Source organism: Haliotis cracherodii, unplaced genomic scaffold (genome assembly GCF_022045235.1).
Source record: "Haliotis cracherodii isolate W230 unplaced genomic scaffold, xgHalCrac1.p SCAF_2, whole genome shotgun sequence".
Classification (NCBI taxonomy): domain Eukaryota; kingdom Metazoa; phylum Mollusca; class Gastropoda; order Lepetellida; family Haliotidae; genus Haliotis; species Haliotis cracherodii.
Genome location: NW_027266275.1, coordinates 45,115,654 through 45,139,473, shown reverse-complemented (window position 1 = coordinate 45,139,473; position 23,820 = coordinate 45,115,654). Strand labels below are relative to the sequence as shown.

At 41.9% G+C, this 23,820-nt stretch overlaps 1 protein-coding gene across 3 annotated transcripts in view; it reads right to left on the bottom strand.

Annotated features, from left to right (window-relative positions):
• The window catches only part of LOC139469159 (nucleolin-like), a 374,233-nt gene that overhangs the window by 19,436 nt on the left and 330,977 nt on the right, over positions 1–23,820 (bottom strand). For 2 of the 3 annotated variants that reach the window (XM_071251294.1, XM_071251292.1), the window contains one exon: positions 15,519–15,688. In XM_071251294.1, the coding sequence (XP_071107395.1) occupies positions 15,519–15,688 (170 nt within the window). The remainder of the gene's footprint in view (positions 1–15,518; positions 15,689–23,820) is intronic. The other variant, XM_071251293.1, reaches the window with a different exon arrangement.

Here is a 23,820-nt window from a genome sequence, read left to right as displayed (position 1 = left end):
TCTCCTGGTGAGAGCCTCTGCCGACGTCTGAAGACCCGATGATTTGTTGCCATTGCCTCAGAGAAAGAGACTGTCTGAATCTTCATCCAATAATCCTGGGGCACGAACATCTTGCCTAAGAGTGTGTCTAAAAGTGCCCCGATAAACTGGAGACATTCCGTTAGAATTCTTACAGATTTTTTCTCATTGACAATCCAGCCTTGTCGCTGAGGAAGAAACTGCGCGAAGTTAAGATGTAGGAGAAGGAAGCCTGGATCTTTGTTGGCCTGAATGCGGTTGTTGATGTATAATTTCGAAAACTATGCCTCAAACAGGGAAGAAGTTGACAAAGGGCTTTATGAAGCAGGTAAGAAGAAATTTCAAATGGGAGCACTTTCCATTGATAGTGGTGGCAGAGGAAAACGAACCAGAGGAAATGGCAGTGCTCCCGATGGATGGGGACGTGTAGTTATGCATTATGTAGATCTGGCCTGCTCATGAAGTCACGGAGAATCATACGTAGTAGCGCAATTGATGTCATCGGGAAGTGCAGAGGTATCTCTAGGGGTAACTTGTTGAAATTTTTCATTTGAAACTGTGTCAGAATTGGAACTAAGAAGATTGTAGAGTAGAAACCTGTTGTTGCTGGAACTTTGCCCAGAAACTCAATGGTGTTTTTTTACCAGTAATGTCTCTAAAGCATCTGTGAAAATCGGAAGCTGCTTGTCTGGATATAGGTGTTGAAGAGGTTGGTAAGTTGTAAGAGGTTTCGCAACGTAGAGTAGATGACACCCGGTTTGTAGGAGACATAGTACAAACAGGTCACGCATGATGGCCCAATTCATTGCAAATATATACTCAACAACAAAAGTTCCTGTGACACCAATATTTTAGTGTATTTTTCAAACAAGTAAAGTTTAGGTTTCAATATTGTAGTACATGTATGGAATCAAGTCACAAAAATGCAACTGCTACAGAAAAGCATGCATTCCATGCAAAAGTTGACTTTTATGCAAGCCCCATGCATTTCACTACCCAAGAATGGGTATAAAAACATGTGCTTTAACGGGATTCCATATGCATAGTTTAGCATCGTGCTGACAACAACCACAACAAAATTAGGCAATTATTCAACATTACGAAATCTGACGCCTGTCCAAAAATGAGTGTCTGCGAGCCATTAGTATGCTTGAAGCAGGATCGAGTCAACGTGATGTTGCAAAACAATTTAACGTCCACAGAAACACCATTTGGTGTTTATGCCAACGTTGGCAACAGACGAATGCAGTCAGAGACCATCCTCGGAGTGGCAGGCCAAGCGTAACCAATAATCGACAAGACAACTGGATTCAAACAACACACCTACGAAATCGATTCAAGCCAGCAACAGTGACTGCAAGAAGCATCCCTGGCCTTCGACGAATATCTTCACAAACCGTACGTCGTCGCCTCAGATGTGCCTGGATTGTCGCCAGAAGACCAGCCAGACGTCCCATTTTGACAGGAAACCACAGTCCAGCACATCTATAGCGGGGCAGACAGCGTCTACGCTGGACGGGCATGCAGTGGGGACAAGTTCTATTCATTGACGAGTCTTGTTTTCACCTCAGCCACAGCGATGGACGGATTCGAGTGTACCGACGTCGAGGTGAACCTTATGTCAATCATTGTGTCATGGAAGATGATCGGTTCGGGGCGGCAGCGTTATGGTATGGGGTAGGATTACAGCAAGACAGAGGACCCGTTTGATAGTAGTAGAGGGAAATCTCAATGGACAGCGCTACCGCGACGAGATCATCACCCTGTTGTTCTACCGTTTTTGCGTTGTCATGGCCCAGGCATTGTCTTTCAACATGACAACACCCGGCTTCACAAAACAACGTGAATGTCATCCCTGGCCGGCTCGCTCCCCTGATCTCTCACCAATCAAGTACATGTGGGATGAGATGGATCGCACCACGTGTTCCACAGACACTCCAGGAACTTCGAAACATGCTCCAGCAGATATGGACAGGTATCCCACAGGACTTTGTGCGACGTCTGGTCCATTCCATGAGATGAAGATGTGTTGCCTGCATTGCAACCTGAGGTGGCCACACATGCTATTGATTTGTAAATTGACATTTACTGAAGTCAGTATGGCAAACTAAACCATTTGAACACTTACAAGAGTCTTTTATCTGTTGCAAACTGAAATTGTTTCAGATTTGGTAAAAAACATAACTTTGCACAAAATCTCATTCAATGTCACAGAAACTGTTGTTGTTCAGTATACTTAATCGTCCCTCGACAGGTGATGGAACCACCCGAACGACTGGAGGTAGAAGAGTCCATCCATTCCGATGAAGAGACAAGTCATTTCGAGGCTGTATCTCCCAATCTGGAAGATTCTGCTCTACTTTTAAGTCTAGAGAAAGAAACAGTACTTAAGCATGACTTTCCACCTCGTTGCCCTTGGTGACCATGTCCCCAGGCACGAAAGGAGCTGGATCTGTAACTCAGAATTTCTCAAAGGTTTGGCTGTCAGAGTCAGTGGCTTGCACTCTTTCCTGCTCTTCAAGTAGGTTTCTCTGTAAACGGAGTAGATCTACAGTTACAGAAAGAGATAGGTCATGCTGGACTTCATGCACAATGTCCTGGATGCGCCCCGCAATAAAGGGAAGGTGTTGGCCATGGTAGTTGATAAAGACAATTCTTAAAATGATCATCCCAGGAGCAGTGTTGAGGGATACCCTCTTGCCCAAGAATGGTAATTAATCCAGGGCAGGAAGATCCAGGATGGCCGTCACCTTGTCTTGAATAAGAGTAATTGCAACTTGAACGCAGGCTTCTTCAGAAGCATGCTGTTTCTCAGAGGAGTTCCGATCATGGGATGTTCGACGGACCTTCAAAGTATGTTGATCGGGGAAGGAAATATGTTAGAAATGTGTTGAGTCTGAGAGATTCACCCAGGGATGAGAATGGATATTTTCCTTTTTAGCTGAAACTTCTTTGCAATGGAGGGTGGTCCCTAATTTGGAGGTGTTTATGGGGGAAGCTATCAGATTTTAACAAATTTGTTGTTACTAAAATTCACGGATCCGCGGAAGATTCTAATCCCTGTTCACCGATCCGGTGATCGACAAACCTTAGACTGACGATCCCCATCTTGAGAGCGCCTATCCTCAAATTAGAGCTGACATGTAACTGTGGAAGCCAATTTCTCTGTCAAATGCCGAGAAGTCAAAGCTCAATCCACATCAGGGATCAACGATCATCATGAGAATACTATCGAGAGTTAGATCAACACGAATCTTGATCACAAGACTAGTCCAACGAATCTGTTCGATGATCTTATCCAGGAGAGCGACGAATCAGGAATTTCAATCAGTAGACGGAGAGGGACCAGAAGTGACTGTTGAGGGTTTGATCAAAGTCAGTCTTAGCTTGCTATTCTCAGTGACCGAAGACACTGATGATGAAACAATATGATCTCGGGTAGGTAACAGTGAGAGAGGTTGCAGCTGACTGTGAAGAAAAAACAAGTTCGGTCGAATCACCATTCACTGATAGCACCTTGCATACATCCAAGCCCGTAGGCTCGTTTGCCAAAGCTGACGAAGGTAGAATGTTCGAACTAGGCGGAGTGGTCATGACAGAAACGTCTTCTGTTAAGAAACTATCGGAAACACCATCATCATCGCAAGATAATACGGGAAGCAAGGGGTTTTGACGAAACCTCAATTCCTGATGATGTAGATAGTTTCGCTGATCTGTTTTAATTTTTCACTGGAGTTGTTTTCAGTTTATAGGAGTTTTCTCTGTACTTATACCTATTGTGCCTATCCTGTTCACGATGCAAAGAGGATGAGTTGACGTGGGATGTGTACAGCAGGTGCGGGTCAACCAGCAGGGAAAGCATACATCACCCAGATTGCTGGGAGGTTAAGCGAGGTGTGTTTGGGTGAATTGCTTTTAAAAAGCTGGAAACCTTTGTTTAGGCATGTTTCGACTTAGAAAGAAAGGAAGAGAAACGCATATTACCGAATGTAATTACATTTCGAACAAAAATGGCTAAGTAATTGCCATAAATAGGTTTTCAAAGTGGCTTCCATGATGAATTTTGGATAGTCCATACCAAACGTCGGAATATGGGTTTTTCAGATTAAAAACGATGTTTAATTGGTCTGTTTTCAGTCGTACAAATGGGTATCTCATACCTCTAGTCGCACGTTAGAAAGGAAGCCAGAAGCCGGAATGTAAACAATAAACTTGTTTCCGTCCGGTTGCGCACGCACCTCCCTATGACATATCACAAATCTCGAAGAATAAGCCACCAAGCAGGTCTGGACTGGATTACTTCCCAGTGTGGATGGCTGGGTGGGAACGTACGACTGAAAACAGACCAATAAAACATCTTTTTTAATCTGAAAACCCCATGTTTTAGTCTGTTTTCAGTCGTACAAATGGGTAGAATTCGACGGAACACTGGAAGGAGGGTCGGTAAAGTAATCAGGAAGTGACCTCTTTCACGTCGAATGTACCAAGTTCCTCACCCCTGTAGTGACAATAGAACATTTGACCAGATGCATGGACGAGACAAATTGTTTATCACGAACGCACAGCATGATTTAGTTACAGAGCAACTCGCAGTATACAAGGTAACTAAAAAATACGAGCAGTACTATAAAGTATCGGAAGACGATGCATACAACGAATAACCATAATAAAACAGCCGAAGTACTGCATGCAACAAAAAACATAAGAATGCGTACATTCACCAACAGCATGGTTAATGCTCATCGACACACAACTAATTATCCATGCGACAGGACAACTGCACGCTTAGTTGAACTGCGATCGAAGTGGTCGACGTATAGTTTAGTTACAGAGCAACTCGAAGTACACAAGGTAACTAAAACAGCATGTTTAATGCTCTTCGACCCACAAGTAACTATCGATGCGACAGGACAACTGCACACGACAGTTGAATAGCGATCGAATGGTGGATGGCATATAATTTAGTTTCAGAACAACTCGTCGTATCCAAGGTAACTAAAAATAGCATGGTTAATGCTCTTCGACACACAACTAATTATCTATGCGACAGGACAACTGCACGTCAGTTGAATTTCGATCGAAGTGTGGTCGGCTTATAAAGTAGTTACAGAACGACTCGTCGTATCCAAGATAACGAAAAATAGCATGGTTAATGCTCTCTGACACACAACTAATTTTCAAGGCGACAAGACAACTGCACACGTCAGTTGAATTGCGATCGAAGTGTGGTCGGCGCATAATTTAGTTACAGAGCAACTCGCAGTAACTAAAAAATACGAGCAGTACTATAAAGTATGGGAAGACAATGCATACACCGAATAACCATAATAAAACAGCCGAAGTACTGAGTGAGTGAGTGAGTGAGTGAGTTCGGTTTAACGCCGCTTTTACGCCGCTTTTAACATTATTCCAGTCATATCATGGCGTGTCAGCTTAATGTAGGAGGAAAGCCCGAAGTGATGCAGGTCTCACGAGCACGGGTATGGTGCTGACGTACCTAGAAACATAATCGGGGCGAACCGGGATTCGAACCCACAATCATAGGTTTCTGGCGTGTCCAAGGGACGCAACTCTGCACAGCGAATCGCGGCGCCTTAGACGACTGGGCCACCCGTGCCCCCCCGAAGTACTGCATGCAACAAAAACAATAAGAATGCGTGAATTCACCAACAGTTTTTATTGTAACCTGTTATCTGGAACGAAGTGTCGAGCAAAAAGTCCAAAGTGAATAAAGCACAAATTCACTGTCTTTTCTGGGAGATCGGTTGTGCCACTACGAGTGGACCAAACTGTGTGCTCATGTTGAAGCTATGGCTCGAAACTTCGTGCAGATGAGAGGAGGTGGGAGGTGCGAGTCCTTGCGCCTCGTAAGCTCTGATAATGACCGCTCTTTACCAAAAGGAGAGAGAATACAACGTGTAATCTCTTTCTTTGCATTGGTTGAGAGCAGCATGAACAGCCGTCGAAAATGTTGTCGTCGCTGTTCAGATAGCTGCAGGTAAATACGAAGCGCACGAACTGGGCTTTTCTGAGACAATGTCGAACGCGACCTGATCGAGAGGCTCGTAAGTCGAACTAGACAGGTAGCGCAGAACGATATCTAGGTCCCAGGCCGGCAGTCGGAATTAATGGTACTCATCTTCAACCATGAAGGCATGTAGAACTTTCTGCAATTCCAGTATTTTAGTGAGCTGTCGCCCGTAGGAGACGGCTCGTCTAGGTAGAAGGCGACCCAGATCGCCTGCCGATGGAGCCATTCTACGACCGTCTTCATGATCCGTGTGATGAAGTCTTCCCCCTACCGGTAGCTCGTCTAAAGGTAGTGGACTCCGATGACGGTGATGGCGGGGACAGCATTGACAGCATAGCAAGCGGTTGTAGCTGGTGACGAACAGCAGTGTCCATGGATCCCCGATGCCTGTCTACTACAAGAATCTTGGAAGGCGCTGGTTTCTTGAAGAGTAGCCCCCAATCCAAGTCCCTACTCATGGGTGACGAAAACGGCATGCCATAGATCGGGTAACGCGATCGAACAGGTGGTTTGCTGAAACTCTGCCCCGGCAGAGCAGAGGCAAGTTCTGGTCCATATCGTGAGCCATGGCTCTGAAGACATCGGGAGGAGAAGACTGAAGAGACTGCGGCGTATCTCCAACCTTAAAGCCAGCACACATCGGTTTGTCATCATCTTTTGATAACTCGGGCAGAAAAGTGAGATAGCCAAGCCATAGCCAGGCTGTCGTCACAATCCATCGTTGACGTCGATTGTGTAGATGTAGATGAAGGTACTGGTGTACTGGTCGATGGTCCATGGACCTCCGACGTAGTCGAAATTCTTCTTGGTCGACGCCGTCGAGGCGAGTACCGCCGTCGTGATCTGGGCCGGGTCAATATGAAAGTGAGATGAGGGTGTTGATCGGTGATTATCTCTACGATGCTGTCGTCACAATCCATCATCGACGTCGATTGTGTAGGCGTAGATGAAGGAACCGGTGTACAGGACGATGGTCCATGGACCTCCGACGTAGTCGAACCCTTCTCGGTCAACGCCGTCAAGGCGAGTACCGCCGCTGTGATCTGGCCTATCAAAGCCGGGTCGATATGAAAATGAGACTACGGTGACGATCGATCATTATCTCTACAACGCTGATTTCCCCAAAACTCCCTTTGAGAGCGTCGCACGTCCCCGTGGAGACGAGGGCTACGATACCTAACTGTAGAAGTAGTTATCGTCCGAATCGAACTCCCGATGACACTGAAGGCAATGAACGTCCTTGTGTCGTTTACTGTCTCTCGACAAGGCACTAGACCTGTCGTCCCGGGGCGGGAACGACTTGTAGAGTGGGATCCGTGTTCACTGTCAACCCATCATCGTTGGTAGGACGAGAGATGGACCGACTGGGGACCGTAGTCCCCTCATGGTCCTCGTCACGAGCCGGTCCCGTCGTAACGGGGGTGGCTGAGTGAAGCTCTCGATCAACCGATTGACGAAGATAAGTTGTGCGGGAAGTATCATCAGCAGACATTCGGGCACGTGTCTTGTCGAAAACATAAGTTGACTGGGGCGGGTCGTTGTCAACTGATTTCTTGGGTGTGGCCGACACGCCACCCCCAGGGCCAGATGTAGAGGCTGCAGAGTCCAGGGATCCACCCACTGACCTACTCTGCTTGTAGCGCTGGTCAGTAGCCCGCTTTGCCAACACATGAAGATACCAATTAAAGTTTATTAAAGTGATCACATACTTTACAATGTTTATCCCACGAACACGTTGAAAATCCGTCCTTAATCATGCAGGAAGGACAATACTTGTGAGGATCTACTGTAGACAGTATACTTTGACACGAGGCAGAAAAGCCCAACATGTTGCCACGTGTATAATCGAGTCAAACAGTGAAACACGTGTTGAACACAAACAATGGATTACCAAGGATTACATCCCAGGAGTCTACAGGTAAGACATATTATCATTACTGTATTAGAACAACAACTGTAGACAAACGATAAGTACTAGTAGAATACAAACTAGGAGTCTATCGCGAAAGTCCTTCTCGAGCGACCAGCTCAGAGGCGCGCTGAGAGATTTGTGACATGTCATAGGGAGGTGCGTGCGCAACCGGACGGAAACAAGTTTATTATCTACATTCCAGCTTCTGGCTTCCTTTTAACGTGCGACTAGAGGTATGAGATACCCATTTGTACGACTGAAAACAGACTAAAACATTGGCCATATTAGATAATAATTCAGATGGATTATGTCTCATAACTTTTATATCAAAAATTTGTTCTTTATAGAAAATATGAAAAGTTTGCATGTAGTTTTGATGCCAAAGATTTTTAGAGTTCACCTTACTTTCTTTTTGGGGGGGTACAGCTCTTCAATATCATAGTCCTCTGTACCTACTGGATGAAATGCTTATAAACTTTTTAACAATTGTCTCCATACTTAACTACCCAACTACCTCAGCCGTTTTTTGGATCTTTTTTTTTGCTTAAGGTTATATTCAATTTCATTCTGATTGATTTGTCCTTATTTGGTTTTCATTATTTTTATACCAGAGATAACTTACTAACCAGTGGTTTGATTCTGTTCCAAGTGTTTTACGTGTATGTTGACAAATGAGTACCAGATACTACAAAAATCCCAAGGCCATAGGCCAAATGAAGAAGAAAGATAAGGCGACACTTTTTTTATTTCTTGGTTTACGGATTTCAAACTCATTTCAAAAGTGAGGCAGGCCAATTAAAAAAAAAAAAAAAAAAGCCTCTCACATTTTTTTTACCTGAATTTTGTCCTATAAAGTTAGGTAGGTATGAAAAAAAATATCCTGGCGTAATAAAAGTAAAATAACTCAATTTTTCAAGAACATTTTATTATATCCCTTGCACTCAGCTTGTGCAGGGATGACAACATAACAATATTCATGTCATGGGTGGAAATGCATGAAAGACGCTGCTATTTTGGCAGCAAATGCATGGGCAACGTTTATCTCTTTCAACACCAGCAAACCAGAAGATTACTGCTGTGACACCAAGTTCCCAGAGACTGTTGTGTGATAAATGAAACCAACATTTATCAATGAATTATCTGCTGAAATTAACATCTTTGCTACTACATGTTTGGCCATACACTATTTGAAAGGTCTAATTAATCCTATTGCTTATAAATATGAAAGTTATGTGTATTTCATTATTTAAATAATTCATGAACTAAATAAAGTTCGTTTTAAATAAATAATAATGTAAGCTAAAACATTCATTACGTCCAAATTTAGCGCAAATCTAACGATTTTTTCGGCAAATATAAGAATTCATAAAATCCACTTACCTATTTCTTTTTAATTTTCATTTGTTTACGTTGAACATTATTTTAAAAAGAATTACAAATAATATCTGTCATCACCCATTTCCCGATGATAGTGGCTGTCCGCTCACTAACATGAGGAAGTACCTCGGTTTTCAAAGCTTCGTATGAATAACACATACGTCCTGCCATGTCAGTATACATTAAAAAAACTTATATTGTTTCACCGACAAAATCTGCTACAAGGTTCGTTATTAGTCAAATTTAAGCACGTGACCTAAGGCAGCTAATCAAATTACAGCAAAGATAATTTTCAGACTTTGGCGAAAGGTTTGGGTTAAATCATGTTATTCTGAACGTTTTAGCATGAAATCGCGATCTATATTAAAAATATGGAACTTTATGGATGCATAGAGCTAGGTTACGAGCTGTGACAAAGATTTCTAATGCATATATATCTTGGCATTAAGACATCGTGTCCGAGCCGAGAAATCCAGGCGACGAAAGCCGAGATGTCATTTGACTTACGATATGCGATCGCACGAAAAGTTGGAAATAATAACTAAGATGTCAGTTTGGCAACTTTTATAGATACATTTTTGATGATTTTATTACTTTGTAAATAAAGACGTTTCAGCCCGTGAGGACCCATTGTCGAAGTGTGTCCGAGAATATTATTTTCAATAACATTGCGGGAAATAGTGTCAAGTGAATATATTTTTAATCTATAGATAAAAAAATGATAAAATCAAATGGAATAGGTATTTCAGACATTGTGAAATGTGATAGATTTAATAAATGAATGATATTACAAGTAGGTTAATATAATTATAAACTATTTTGACGTGGCTTGGACGGTTTACCGTGCGGTGTGACTTGTGGCTTTGAACGGCCAACAGTGTTGAAATAGTTAAACTGGTCACCACTGCGCTTTGCGTTGACAAGCTTTGATGGTATAAAGAAGGATCCCAACAAGAAATATCAGAGTGACTTCCCTTTGCTTTACGCTCGACGAGGAAAAGAAATCTTTTTTTGTTTGAACTTTTTGTCGAAAAGATCAGCGGTAATAAAAAAAAAGGGTAATTTTCATTTTCATTTTTTTTTAACATTTGGACTTTGAAAGAGCGGCGCATCCGTAAACCAACAAATAAAAAAAATGTCGCCTAATGGGCGATCTTTTTATTCCAAAGGGCAATAATTCTCCTTTTGAAATGATGTAAAAAAACGGTCCAAGCTGTCGCTTCCGGTCTGGTTCCTGGATCAATGCATGCTGCAACAACTAGTAACATGTAGAGACGGAGCAAAGCTAAAGCGTTACACTGTTGCACCTTCATTTAAAAAATGGTCGTTTACAACTGAATATTTTTCACTAGCACATATTTTGTAGTGATTATTAGTTTAGAATATCAAGATTTGTTGAGTTTTCAACTAAAAGACAAATTGTCACGATGGAATACTGCCACAGTATTTTTTCCATCAGAAAACAGCAAGGCATTCTGTCAGTCTGGGCTAACATATCGTATCGATGAGAAATTTGCAAACTCATTTTATTTATCAGCCTTTGTGTTATTTCCCACAAGTCCTCAAATACTGCAGCATTCAAATCTTAACAAATGCTTCTCCTACTATCATAGACTTCAATGTAATAAAATTGGAGATATGCCTACATTTGCAGCACACAGACATCTTTGACAGGTCTTTACCACTTATCTATAGTTAGTTCTCATCCTAAGAAATAATGCTCAGAATAAAACTTCAAATTATAAATGTTTCTTTTACATAAAAACGTCCTGTCACATCTGATTTTAATTTTTCTTATTCTGATATTATTTTTTAGAAATATGCCAAATGAAAATCTACCATGCATCTATCCAGCAATCAGTTACTCAGTTGCAATAAACATACCAGTCATTATATACTCACACGCAAAAGAAACGCAAGTGGTTTTAAGCAAATAGGTAACAAACATGGAAACATAAAATGATACGAGTTTTAGCATGTAGTGAAGCCTGATGGTGTTATCAATATTTTTGGTTGCATTTTGGAAGCCCCAAGTAAAAACACAACATAAAAACGAATCGCCAAAACGCACCATTTCAATAAATATGTGGGTATCATGCACCCATTTCTCACAAAATCGAAAAACGAACTGTCACGAACTGTAGTGGGTATAAAACTGTGGCCGATTCTTGGACTTACCACTCCTTGGTCAACAATGCCACGCTTAACTCAAATTCAGAGAAACCAGGCTATCAGACGTATGGAAGCTGGAGAGTCTGTCCAAGATGTTGCCCGTCATTTCAATGTTAACCTAACCACAATTTACTGTCTCCTGCATCGATACAAAGCTACACAGACCACAGATGACCTTCCTCGGAGCAGTCGTCCTAGGGTCATCACACCTCGACAAGATCGACAGATTACCCGTCAACACCGTTCCTAACTGCAAGTGAAAGTACTCGACAGACCATATGAACACATAATCGACACATTAGCCGGGACACTGTGATCCGACGCCTCCGTTCCAACAACCTCAGATGTCGCCGACCAGCACATTGTCCTGTTCTCCAACCACAGCATCGACATGCACGCCTTCAGTGGGCACAGGGTAATCGAAATTGGTGTCATCGTGAGTGGAGGCATGTCATCTTCTCTGATGAAAGTCGCTTTTGTGTCTCCCATGCAGACGAAAAAGTCAGAATTTGGCGTCGTCGAGGTGATCGTTTCGCTGACAGAAACAGTGTGGAAAGGGATCCATGGGGTGGACCTAGCGTCATGATATGGGCAGGGATTGGACTTAATGCGAGACTTGGACCCATGTGCTTTCTGAATAATGGTCAAGGTCAGGGATACGGCGTCACTGCTCAGCGGTATATCGACCAAGCGATCAGACCCCACGTTGTTCCATTTTTTGCACAACATCAACAACACATTTTCCAGCAGGACAACGCTCGTCCCCATGTTGCCAGAGCTACCATGGCCTTTCTGCAACAACACAACATCAGTGTTCTACTGTGGCCAGCCCTCAACCCTGATCTGAACCCCATCGAACACTTGTGGGAGGAGGTTCAAAGGCGTCTGCACAATGTGCGCCCTGTCCCTACAACTGCCAATGATCTACGCACAGCTGCTCTGGATGTGTAAAGGAGGATCCCTTGGGCCTTCACAAATCGTCTGATCCACTCAGTGTACAGGAGATGTGTGGAAGTGATCAATGCTAATGGTGGTCACACCAGGTATTGACCCGAAACTGTGTAAGCCCTTAACATTTGAAAAAAACAATTATGTCTCGTATTTACTCGTAAAAACATATGTCTTCCCCCACTCCACTAACCCCCATTCATTCGTTTACTTCACGTTAAACCCCATCTCTTCATTCCCACCCTCCATTACTAAATAACAGAGACAAAAATAGAACTCCTAGAAATTTCAAACAACTAATGGGCACCACTTCAGTGCTTGGTTAATGTGTATACAAAGTTTCGCGAAAAAATATTAAACGGTTTCTGAGTTATGGTCAGGAAACAAAGCTTACCCCCATTCAGAGTCTATGTTCAACTTATCTCCATGGAAACGAGAAAAATAAAAATGTCAAAAATCTCTAAATAGCAAAAGGCACCACTTCAGTGCTGGGTTCATGTGTATACAAAGTTTCGCGAAAAAATATTAAACGGTTTCCGAGTTACTGTCTGGAAACCAAGCTTACCCCCATTCAGAGTCTATGTTCAACTTATCTCCATGGAAACAAGAAAAAATAAAAATGTCAAAAATCTCTAAATAGCAAAAGGCACCACTTCAGTGCTGGGTTAATGTGTATACAAAGTTTCGCGAAAAAATATTAAACGGTTTCTGAGTTATGGTCCGGAAACGGTGGGAACGCCGACGCCGACGCCGACGGGAACCGTGCCAAAAACAATATGTCTCCCTCCATTCTGGGGGAAACATAATTACAGAGATTTGTCCAACAAACAACACATCATACTGACTACCCCACAAGATATCTATATCTATGGATGGATGGATTTTTTAACATAATATCTATTATTACGCTGACAAGTTTTTTTCAGATACAACTTAGACACTGTACGCTGTAGGGATGTATCCTGATTTTCACTTAACAGTACTTCAAGACACCTGCAGTATTAAGTCTATTTATTAGATATTATCATCATATAGCAAATATGATTTTAGAAAGTTCATAATCAAATACTCTGATAGTAGCAGCCGTAAAATTTTCGAGTCCCATGATGGGATTCGAACCACATACCTTCTGATTCGAGGTCTGACACCTTTTCCACATGACCAAAGAGTTTAACCCCATCAGCAAGCTGACAATGTAAGGATGTCATCTGTGGGATGACTCCACGCCCTGCTACATACTCCCCCGACAACAGAAGGCACGTCTCGGGCCGCATAGTAGGGTACTGAGGCTTATTTTGCTCAAATTTGATATGAACGTGCTCAGCGCCAATGTAGCCGCCGTAAAATTTCCGAGTCCCATGATGGGATTCGAACCACAGACCTTCTAATCCGAGGTCGGACGCCTTGTCCACATGACCAAAGAGGTTAACCCCTTCAGCAAGCTGACAAGGTAAGGATGTCATCTGTGGGATGCTACATGATGATGACATAAATGCAAACTGAGTCCCACCATCATTCCATGTAGATAAATGCATTTATTCATGTTATTTTTTTTTGCATATGACAGATAAAACTTATACAGTATATTGACTGATTCACTCAGGCAGAGTATTTATTGACTTACATTTTCAGTCAAAATACATATTGCCTTAAAAATGAGACTGGAATTTAGACAGATTGACTGAAATGAATTAGATTTCTTAATTTAATCTCATCATTTTAATTTGGATCTATTTTGATCAAAGTAACTTATGTAAGTAAATAAAAAAAATTCCACAATGAATTGATTGGTTCTTCAAAGAATACTAGAGTCCATTTTCATGTTACTAATCTATACTGACATAACATGCAGTTCAGTAACAGATAATGACTGCCAAAAAGTCATGCATGTGTAATCTAATACCAGTACACATGCACAAGTATACAAAGATAACAAATAAAATAATAACAGTCATTGTGCAATGCAGATATCTGTTGGTGTAAAGAGAAAAAAGAAAAGCATTAATAATTTGTTTATGAGGGAATTTGAAACATCAGTTTAGAATGTTTATGTAAGTATTTTAGCTAAAATGAATAGAATTATCATAAAAATGCATGCATCTTATCAGAGATCTGCAGGCCACTGTAACTTCATAGCAGTATGCTTTTCCTAACAATGGGTTGCTATCTATTCTTTTGCTACGTGACGTCATTGGCGTCACGTTTCTTGTTTGTGACGTCATCCTATATTATATTCAGTGACGTTTCTATTTGTAAATCAGTGACCTCTGTTGAGCTTTTTTTCTGCATAATTATATAAATAAATTCACGAACATGGTTTCTTTAAAAAAATAATGTCTTTACACATCACAATTAATGATATTTAAACACAAAACAGTGTCGAATAATAAATTTCTGTACCAGAATTTTCATGTGAAATATGTGAGGTGGGTGTTGGAAAATCCAAAATGGCTGTTACTGACGGTATACGTCTCATATTAGGTCAGTAACAACCATCTTAGATTCTTACTTACAGTATACAGGCTTATATGTGGTTAGTAGTTTGGCTGCCTGATTGGTCAATCTCACTTTGAGGCAAAATAATATTTGTTATGGTGTCTTTAGTTGCCGTATACGGTGTCATATTTGGTTAGCTGAAAAATATTGGGTGCTGTTCCAATTACCGTCAAACCAAACATGCGTCTGCTGCTTTAAGTGCTTAATTTTGGAGTCAGATTGGATTCAGGATTTTCACACTGCATTTTCCTTTTTGGGGGAACATGTTTCCAAAACATGAACCTCCTGTTCTGAACGAACTGGGTGAAATGCTTCCAAACCTTCTGTGAATTTTCTCTACAGATAATTCATTATGCTATCTTAGCCATTTTTGGATATCAAATTTTGGTTGCGAAGAATTGTCTACATATATTGAACTACGTTCGCCATTTACTGGTATCTTTTTTTGTTCTTTCAGGCCAGGTGAGCTAAAATCAGACTTCTTTGAGAGTTTTTGTTTTAGTCCAAAAGAAGTACACTTCCCCTATGCATACTATGGTAAATAAAATTTTGAGTTGAACAAACCATCGTCGCCTCTTCTGTCTACTTTCCTCTTCATTGCAGCCACCTCCTTTTTCTTGTTCGCATATACCACTTTGATAACATGTCCTCCAATCGTCATTTCTATCGCCTTGGCTAAGCTTGACTTTGCATCTTTTTCATTGTGAAATGTCACAAATCCGTACCTGAAACAACTTTTCATGCATTATTTCAGAAATACATAAAAAGTACTTTGGCAAGATACAAGTACAATGGTCAAAGTTTGGACTGCCTACGTAGAGGGCCACAGGGTTACATGTCAAAACTGCATAGCCAAACATACAAATTACGCCAAAGCACTATTACTCTCCAGTTGCCTTCAAATTGATCTGACGTATCATGTTGTGAAATCTTTAGCCAAAAAGATACCAGATGTGCAACCCTAGCCCTTGATCTGAATAGGCAGTATGATCTCAATGTAATATTCTCTAAACTTACCACATCAACACAATTAGAAACTTAAGGCATCAACAAATTTATAAGTTTCATCACTAAGAGCTCCAGAATATTTGAAATAGTTAATCCTTAAGGTCACTGTAAAAGTGAGTGTCTTTGGTTAACACGGCTTTGAACAGTATTCCAGTTATGTTACAGCGAGTCAGCTTAATGTGGGAGGGAGGAAAGCCTGAAGTTGTGAAACCCACAAGCATGGGTATGGTGCCGACATACCTCTAAAAATAATCAGGATGAACGGAGAAAACTTATCAGGGTGAACTGGGTGTCTGGTGTACTCAAGTGAAGCAACTCTGCACAGTGAATTGCTGCACCTTAGACCACTGGGCCACCCGTATCACTAAGGAGTAAAGCAAACACAAAATTCTAAAGATTTGAACAAAATATGATTTCATCAAACGAAGAAACATACTGCACAACTTCCTCAGCATTGGCAATTTCAAGAAAGACATTTACAGAACCAAAAATTTATCACTGGTACAATCAAATCACAATGATGTTCAAAATTAGATCTCTTCAAAAATTTCAAGCAATATCACGCTCTGTAATCGTCTTTCAAAATAAACCTGTTATTGAATAGGTTAATCATGCAACCTCGAAAAACCAAATTTCTCTGCAGCCATTGTAATATGCAGCCACAAGCCGACTCATCTGGCATCAAAACATGGGTCTGTGTACTCGTGGGCAGATGTCCATGGAGTACGCTGGTCACTGTGTCGGACTAAAGAGACTGATTAATGAGTGATTCGTTGCAATTTAGGTGTGTCGAAGTTGGATTAATGGGTCTAAATAATGGCAATTTATAAGTTTGTGCAGGGACAAAATGAGGCCTAGCCATATCGCCATTTATTGTTACCTACTTAGTCATGTGTGTACTTCTTTATCCAGTCTATTATACACTCTGTTATTTCCTCACCTTGGTTATACTTTTCACTAGCATGTACATGCTTATTTCATACATCTATCTACCCTCACTTCTAACATTTGAATTCATATCATTAGCCATGTTTTTTTCTATTGTGTATCATGTTACTATTTTCATATCCCACAATACATTATATTATCAGCTACGCATGCTCCCGGTGATGTCATGCCTAGAGGCTATTTGACTCCCCCAAATTTTGTTTTGTCTTCCTTGGCAATTCTATTGTCATGTCGTAATGCTCTCCCACCATCCTCCCCTGCTTGCCGCCATGTATGGGGGGCTTCTTCGGTTGCTCCTAGGCCTTCAGCACCTCCAGTGCTTTTAACTGCCAGTACAGGAAGCACAGAATGAGCTGACTGGCCCCCAATTCATATGGCAGGACCCTATCTAAAATGCACTGATTTAATCAGTCCACATCATTAGTGTCAGATAAAGCTCGATTGTCTGATTAACGAGACTTCACTGGGTGTTAAAAATTGTAAATTTTCTAATAAATTGTATATTTATATACTTATCCTATCTCACACTATGCATTTCCTCTAATTCTTTGATCTTGGTGTGGAAACATCCTAGAACAAAGTTTCCAGCTTCAAAAACATCACACACCCAAACACATCCCACACATCACTGTGATCATGGTTCACGCACCACTAAAATCCCGTGCGACATGACCCCAGCAACCTGATCACCTGACATATCCAGCACCTCATTCTCAATCTAGAGCGTACAGGCTGGTGTAACTGTGATGTGCGGATGGTTGGGTGGGCATTTAGCGTGTGAGATAGGATAAGTATATAAATATACAATTTATTAGAAAATTTACAAATTTTTAAACTTATCCTATCGCACACTATGCATTTATCCCACGGTTGGATGGTGGGGAGCAGATATCCTAGCCTGTAAGGACTTCAACCGTGAGACGTACACGAGGAAGCTGGAACTAATCAGGAAAATTCAAAGGATTTTACGAGGATTAGTGATAAACTTGTGTAAGGGTTGCTTCAAAAAACCCTCTTTGTGCTAATAAGAGATATACATCATGATATCGGGGAATCATGTGTTCCATGGTTAGACACAGGACGCCGTTCCAAGGATGACCGCGTTACCATGAGCCAGGTGACACCTACTTGGTCACGACCTAACCTCACCCCAGAAAGGAGGAGGTGTTTTGTTTCAAACACCCCGTCCCCAGCGCAGGTTCTACACGACAGACCTCACACATATGCTCCGAAGGACGTAAGGTGGACCAGCTTGGCATCACTTTTATCGCTTCGTCAACCTATCAAACTCACGTAGAGATTGAATAAGGTAAGAACGAGAAGAGGAACGATTGACGATACCCGTGTATCACACAGGTCTTCAATCAACCACTGAGACATCACATGCACAAAGACAGAGGTGAGCAGGTAGAAGATCGGGACACCATTTAAACAAATGGCCGCACCAGATGGTGACTTCTGTTGGTGTAAACCCGTTTATCACACAGGTCGTCAATCAACTACTGAGACATCCGAAAGGAGTAGGAGGCAAAGACCATATTAGAACACCAGAACATCCCTCCATGATGGCTGAAGTGTGCAATACTATGCAACTCCAAGGTGGAAGTCACTGCTCTCGTCTCATGAGGATTGGAAGCAGCTGGGGTGGTAGTCCCTCAAAGGTGTAGACCCCAACGATAGTAGAACGCAGCCAGTGGAGATGGTGGTTCAAGATACATCAGAAGTTGCAACCGTCGACAAGTGGATGAAAACATGCTTGCGACAGCGACGGATGGTCTGAGATGCCTTCAAGTAGAACTTGTAGGCTCAGGCTGGATAAAGCGAAATGTCTTCCATGACCTCAGCTCTCAATCAATGAGAGTGGTGGAGGCTGAAAAGATGATCCGGTTGTCCTTGAATACTATCTTATTGATGTCGCTGGAACCGAACTTAACCGACGTCTAAGCACGAGTCCCTCTAACATGAGCTGCATGAGCCAACACAAGCAGGAAGATCGTCATGAACGTAAAGTTCGAGGTTTTATCTACAAGTGGTTTATAGTCAGTCAGGAGAAGTGACGGAGGAATACAGGGAGATCCCATGCGGGAGGACCAAGTCTGGAAGATAGGTCCATAAGGTGGTTTGAGTGAATCAATGTCCGAAGGTCAGCGACATCGGAAACCTTGGAACCTGAAGTCATGGTAACGTCTGAATTACTCGCAGTCTGAAAGATCTGTGTAGATCTATTGGTTCGGGAGCTATAGCAAGTTTTATCCAATTAATGAGTAGTTGGTACAGAATTGATCGCTGCCGAGTAAATGCCCAGTGTCGAACCATAAGAAGCCAGTGACATAGGTAATCTGCTACTTGTGGTATAGTAGCTTGGCTGCATGCAGAAAACCCTGGATCTTGCAAACTGGTTAAAACCTAGATTCTCATTGATTTGTAACCTTAGGTTCCGGGTACTTTACCCTTCTACCTGTGGTCACTTCTACTTATCAACTACTCCTTGGTTCTAGGGATGATGTAGCTTTCTCAAAATCACAAGTCAGATGGTTTGCTTCAGTCCTTTTGATTTATGATAGAATTAATCATAAATATGTACACATGGTCCTCAGATTAGTTCTTGTTGTTGCCTGATATAAATACTACACATACCTAGATGATGGTTGAAGAGCCTGATGGTTTTTCTGATGAACGTTAACTCTACTTCTTTTCTAACTCGGGATCCCAAAACCACAGTGAACCGTTCTGTTCAGCTGTATGCTCCCGACTCCCCGCACCACTCTCGGACAACTAACAAAATACTATCGATGATAATTTTAACTCCTCCCACCGAAATCATATTTGACATCAGGAGAAATGAGTCATAACGCTCACTTCTCTATGACCCCCAATTCCCATTTCAAGCAGTCTTTCCATCAAGCTCTTCTAACCAAACACTCAACTAATTTCCTAAATTAATGGTCAAATCATTGGTCAACTGAACTTACCCACAACTCAAAACAACCCTAGATGTAAACCCAATACTCTGTCAGACTGGAAGGTGCCGAAAAGATTGTGATTCAAATGAAGCTTGTTATTTAGACATTCCAGTCACGTAGTAGCATGCCGAAATATTTGATCACATCAGGACTAACAACTTTTGTTCCATCTATTCATATCCCTTCTGACCCTTATACTACAAGACCGTATTCTACTAATTTCATCGTACTAATGAAAAGTTATCTCTATCACTTAAGAGAAGCAAAATCAATAATCATTTGCCCTGGGGGTTATGCCCTCACCCTGTACGGTCACTTTTCTCATATGCATCCATATTTTACCCAAAAGCTCAATTCAGTAAACTACATTTTAAGTAAATATTAAAAAACCCTTTTCCAAAATACCCTGGTTACAGATTGACAAAGGGCTAAGGAAATCCTCTTATGAGACTGCTCTTGATATACTCCATGTATATGTGTAGCGGTAGATGTGACCAGTTTGGAAGTCTTAGCAGTGGAATCCCTGCCAGTTCGACGATCTCTGGAACCCAATTACTTGTCGGTCAGAAGGCGCTACCAACAGCAGATGTAGGTAGCTCGTGTGTAGGATCTTTGTAGAATCCTTGGTATCAAGGTTGGTGGGGGAAACGCAAGGTGTTTAGGTCCTCCCATGATATTGTCAGAGCATTGATTGACCAGGTTTGTGGGTCCTGTGTTGGTGACACAATGTTATGTGATGCAAATGGGGTTATTAGTAACCTTTTCTTTTATTGTATTTGATCGAACGATGTGTCGATGTATCGATTTATCGATGTATCGATGTGTATGGTAGAGTAGAGATCCCTCGGTATCGATCTGTAGGTGAGGCGAGACTGTCGATCCTCCCACGTACGATCTGACGGACTGTCCATCCAATATCAGGGTCTTGTCGATAATAGTGAAGTATGTCGATAATGGTGAACTAAGGTGATCTGTCAGTCCCTAGGTCGTCTATGTTTCAACGAAAGATGGCGGTCCTGTTGATCCGAGGTACGATCTGGTGAACTGTCGACATGATAGTCCATGTGTCGATGCATCAATGTGTAACGTCAAGTAGAGATCCCTCGGGTATCAAAATGTAGAGAAGGCGAAAATGTCAATCCAAGAACAGCGTCTTGTCGAAGTTGGTGAAGTATGGCGATCTGTCGATCCCTTGATCACTCGGTTGTTAGATCCAGCGAAGGATGACGATCCTGTGAGTGAAGATCCGTCATGGGTTGACTATCACTTCCTCGCCGACAATTGTAGTGTTTTCGGTCAGAGGGGTTGTCATTAGAGAGCTGGAGAGGTGTAGGTGTATCCGCAGAAATGTTGACCCGAGTACCAAGCGTGTTGGGGGAAAATGCAACCCTCAGTTGACGGCTTGACTTCCCAAGTTGAGTAAAGGGCCCTAGTCCAACATGATGAACAGGCCATTTAAAAGCTGGACTACTGTAGAAGCCAGGGAGTGGGCACGTGCACAGGGGCAAGGTCCTCACATAGGCGGGAGTCGCAGTAGTCAAACGAGATGGAAAGTGATCCTCCTCTACATATGGCAATGTAACCATCACCAAAAATGACTATAATATTTTGTTAAGCAAGAAAACGAAGGTACAGCCACGGGGGATAACACAATCGTTTGGGTTTCAAAGCGGAGGAAAAACAACATGCACGAAAACCGTAAACAACGCCTTGAACCGACGAACAGTCGCCTTTATCGAACACTAAGCTAAGTAAATTGAGATCCAATTCTGGCAAGGTGGTACACAGTAGACACCGTTAATAATACCACTCTCTCTTCGTGGTAATGGTAAACTTTAGTAGTGATGTCGTGTATTTAAATTTTATATATATAAAAAAAACCAAAACCAAAACCAAAACCAAAATTCTCTGTTCAAGAGTAACATCCGAACACCACAGCGATAGAATTGAGAATGAGGGTGCTGGAAATGTCAGGTGATCAGGTCGCTGGGGTCAGGTCGCACAGGATTTTAGTGGTGCGTGAACCATGATCACAGTGATGTGTGGGATGTGTTTGGGTAAGTGGTGTTTTTGAAGCTGGAAACTCTGTTCTAGTATGTTTCCACACCAAGATCGAAGAATTAGAGGAAATGCATAGTGTGAGATTGGATAAGTTTAAAAATTTGATGTCATAAAGACCTGAACATTTGTGGGCAATTTCAGACACATCTTGGGGAACCTCAAGTGACACTCAGCTGGACATCTACAAATCACTGATCAGATCAAAAACAGACTGTCTTGATCCGCCTCGACAGAATAAAATACATAGAAAGCGATAGAAACTGACATTTGTAGTCCACCTGTCCTTATAACGTTAACATATAGCATCCTTTAAAATGGTAAATTTCTACTGGTCTGCAACTAGTGTAAATTTCTACTTCTACCGAGAAATGTGGTTACCGTATTCAACGTAATAAGCGCCCTGCTCTAATAAGCGCCCATGGCGGTGTTTGCTAATATATTGGCAAGTGAACAACCCAATAAGCGCCCCCTTCCGATTGACCAATGTACCAAAAAACTTACTTATTCTGACTGTAGAACTTGTTTCAGTCGGACAACTAATCTTGGTGAACCTAAGCAGCGTAGCTGACACAGTATCTTGAGGCCTCCTGCGATTTCTGAATGTTGATATTCTGGATCGGTGATGACACAAGTGATCACACCGCCATGCTTTATGAAACACGAAAGTGTCTTGTTCAGTTCCCGGGGCAAATGTCACACCACACACGCACCATTAACAACACACACTGCTAATTTATCGGATGGGTTATCAGGTTCTCTTTTGGTTGATAATACTTCTCCTTTATTGGGCTGCCACATATCACGATAAACATGAAATCCTCTAACCGAGCTGTCAAACTTGTAAATATCGGCCATGCTTGATTTATTGATAGTAACGACTGCGCAGGACAGGTAATAAATATTAGTCACATGATTACTATATTGACCAATCATGCTTCATTACACATTTACTACCGGGTCACTAGGTGCAAAATTGTGGTAAGTGTAACAGTCACTTTGCATGCATGAATGACGATCTGTCATCACACAAAGGGGAAGAGACTTTGCTCTTATGACATTTCATTCAAATTAAAAGTGATACAGTTTGCTGAAAAGTCTAACAATACATTGACAGCAAAAGATTTTGGGGTCGATAGAAAGCGTGTGCGAGAATGGCTAAAACAGAAGCAAGAATTGCAAACTGTGAGTGACAAAGCCAAATGCAAACGTCGATCTGGGGCTGGGCGAAAAATAGATTTCCCTGACATTGAAAATAAGGTACTAACATGGATGAGAGATCGTCGCAGTAAAGGCACACATGTTACAGGGAAATCATTTAAGCAAGAGGCATTACGTTTGCACAGGGATGGTGGAAACCAATCGTTTAAAGCAAGTTGCGGATGGTTGAGATCTTTCATGAAGAGAAATAAAATCAGTTTCCGTAGAGCGACACATGTTGGTAAAAAAAGTGAAGCTATACTAAGTGACAAGATGATGTCATTTCTTCGCTACGTCATATACATGAGGAGGCGTCAGTCTTACTCTCTGCAATCGCTAACATTGAAGAAACCCCGGTGAGGGTCGATATGCCTGGCAGTTCAACTTTGGAGGAAACAGAATCTAAAACCATTACCATGACAAGCACAGGACATGAAAAAACTAGACTAACTGTTTGTTTGGCTGCATATGCGGATGGTACTAAAATGCTCCCACTTGTCCTGTTGAAAGGTGTTCGTCCCATAAAAGATGTTCCTGTTGGCGTAGTCGTCATGATGACACCCAAACTTTGAGCCAACGAGGCTGTAATGCAATTTTGGTTGCACCGTATTTGGCGACAAAATGCTCAAACTCATAGGCTTCTTGTCTGGGATTCTTTCTCAGCACATCGTACCCCCGCCATAACGAAA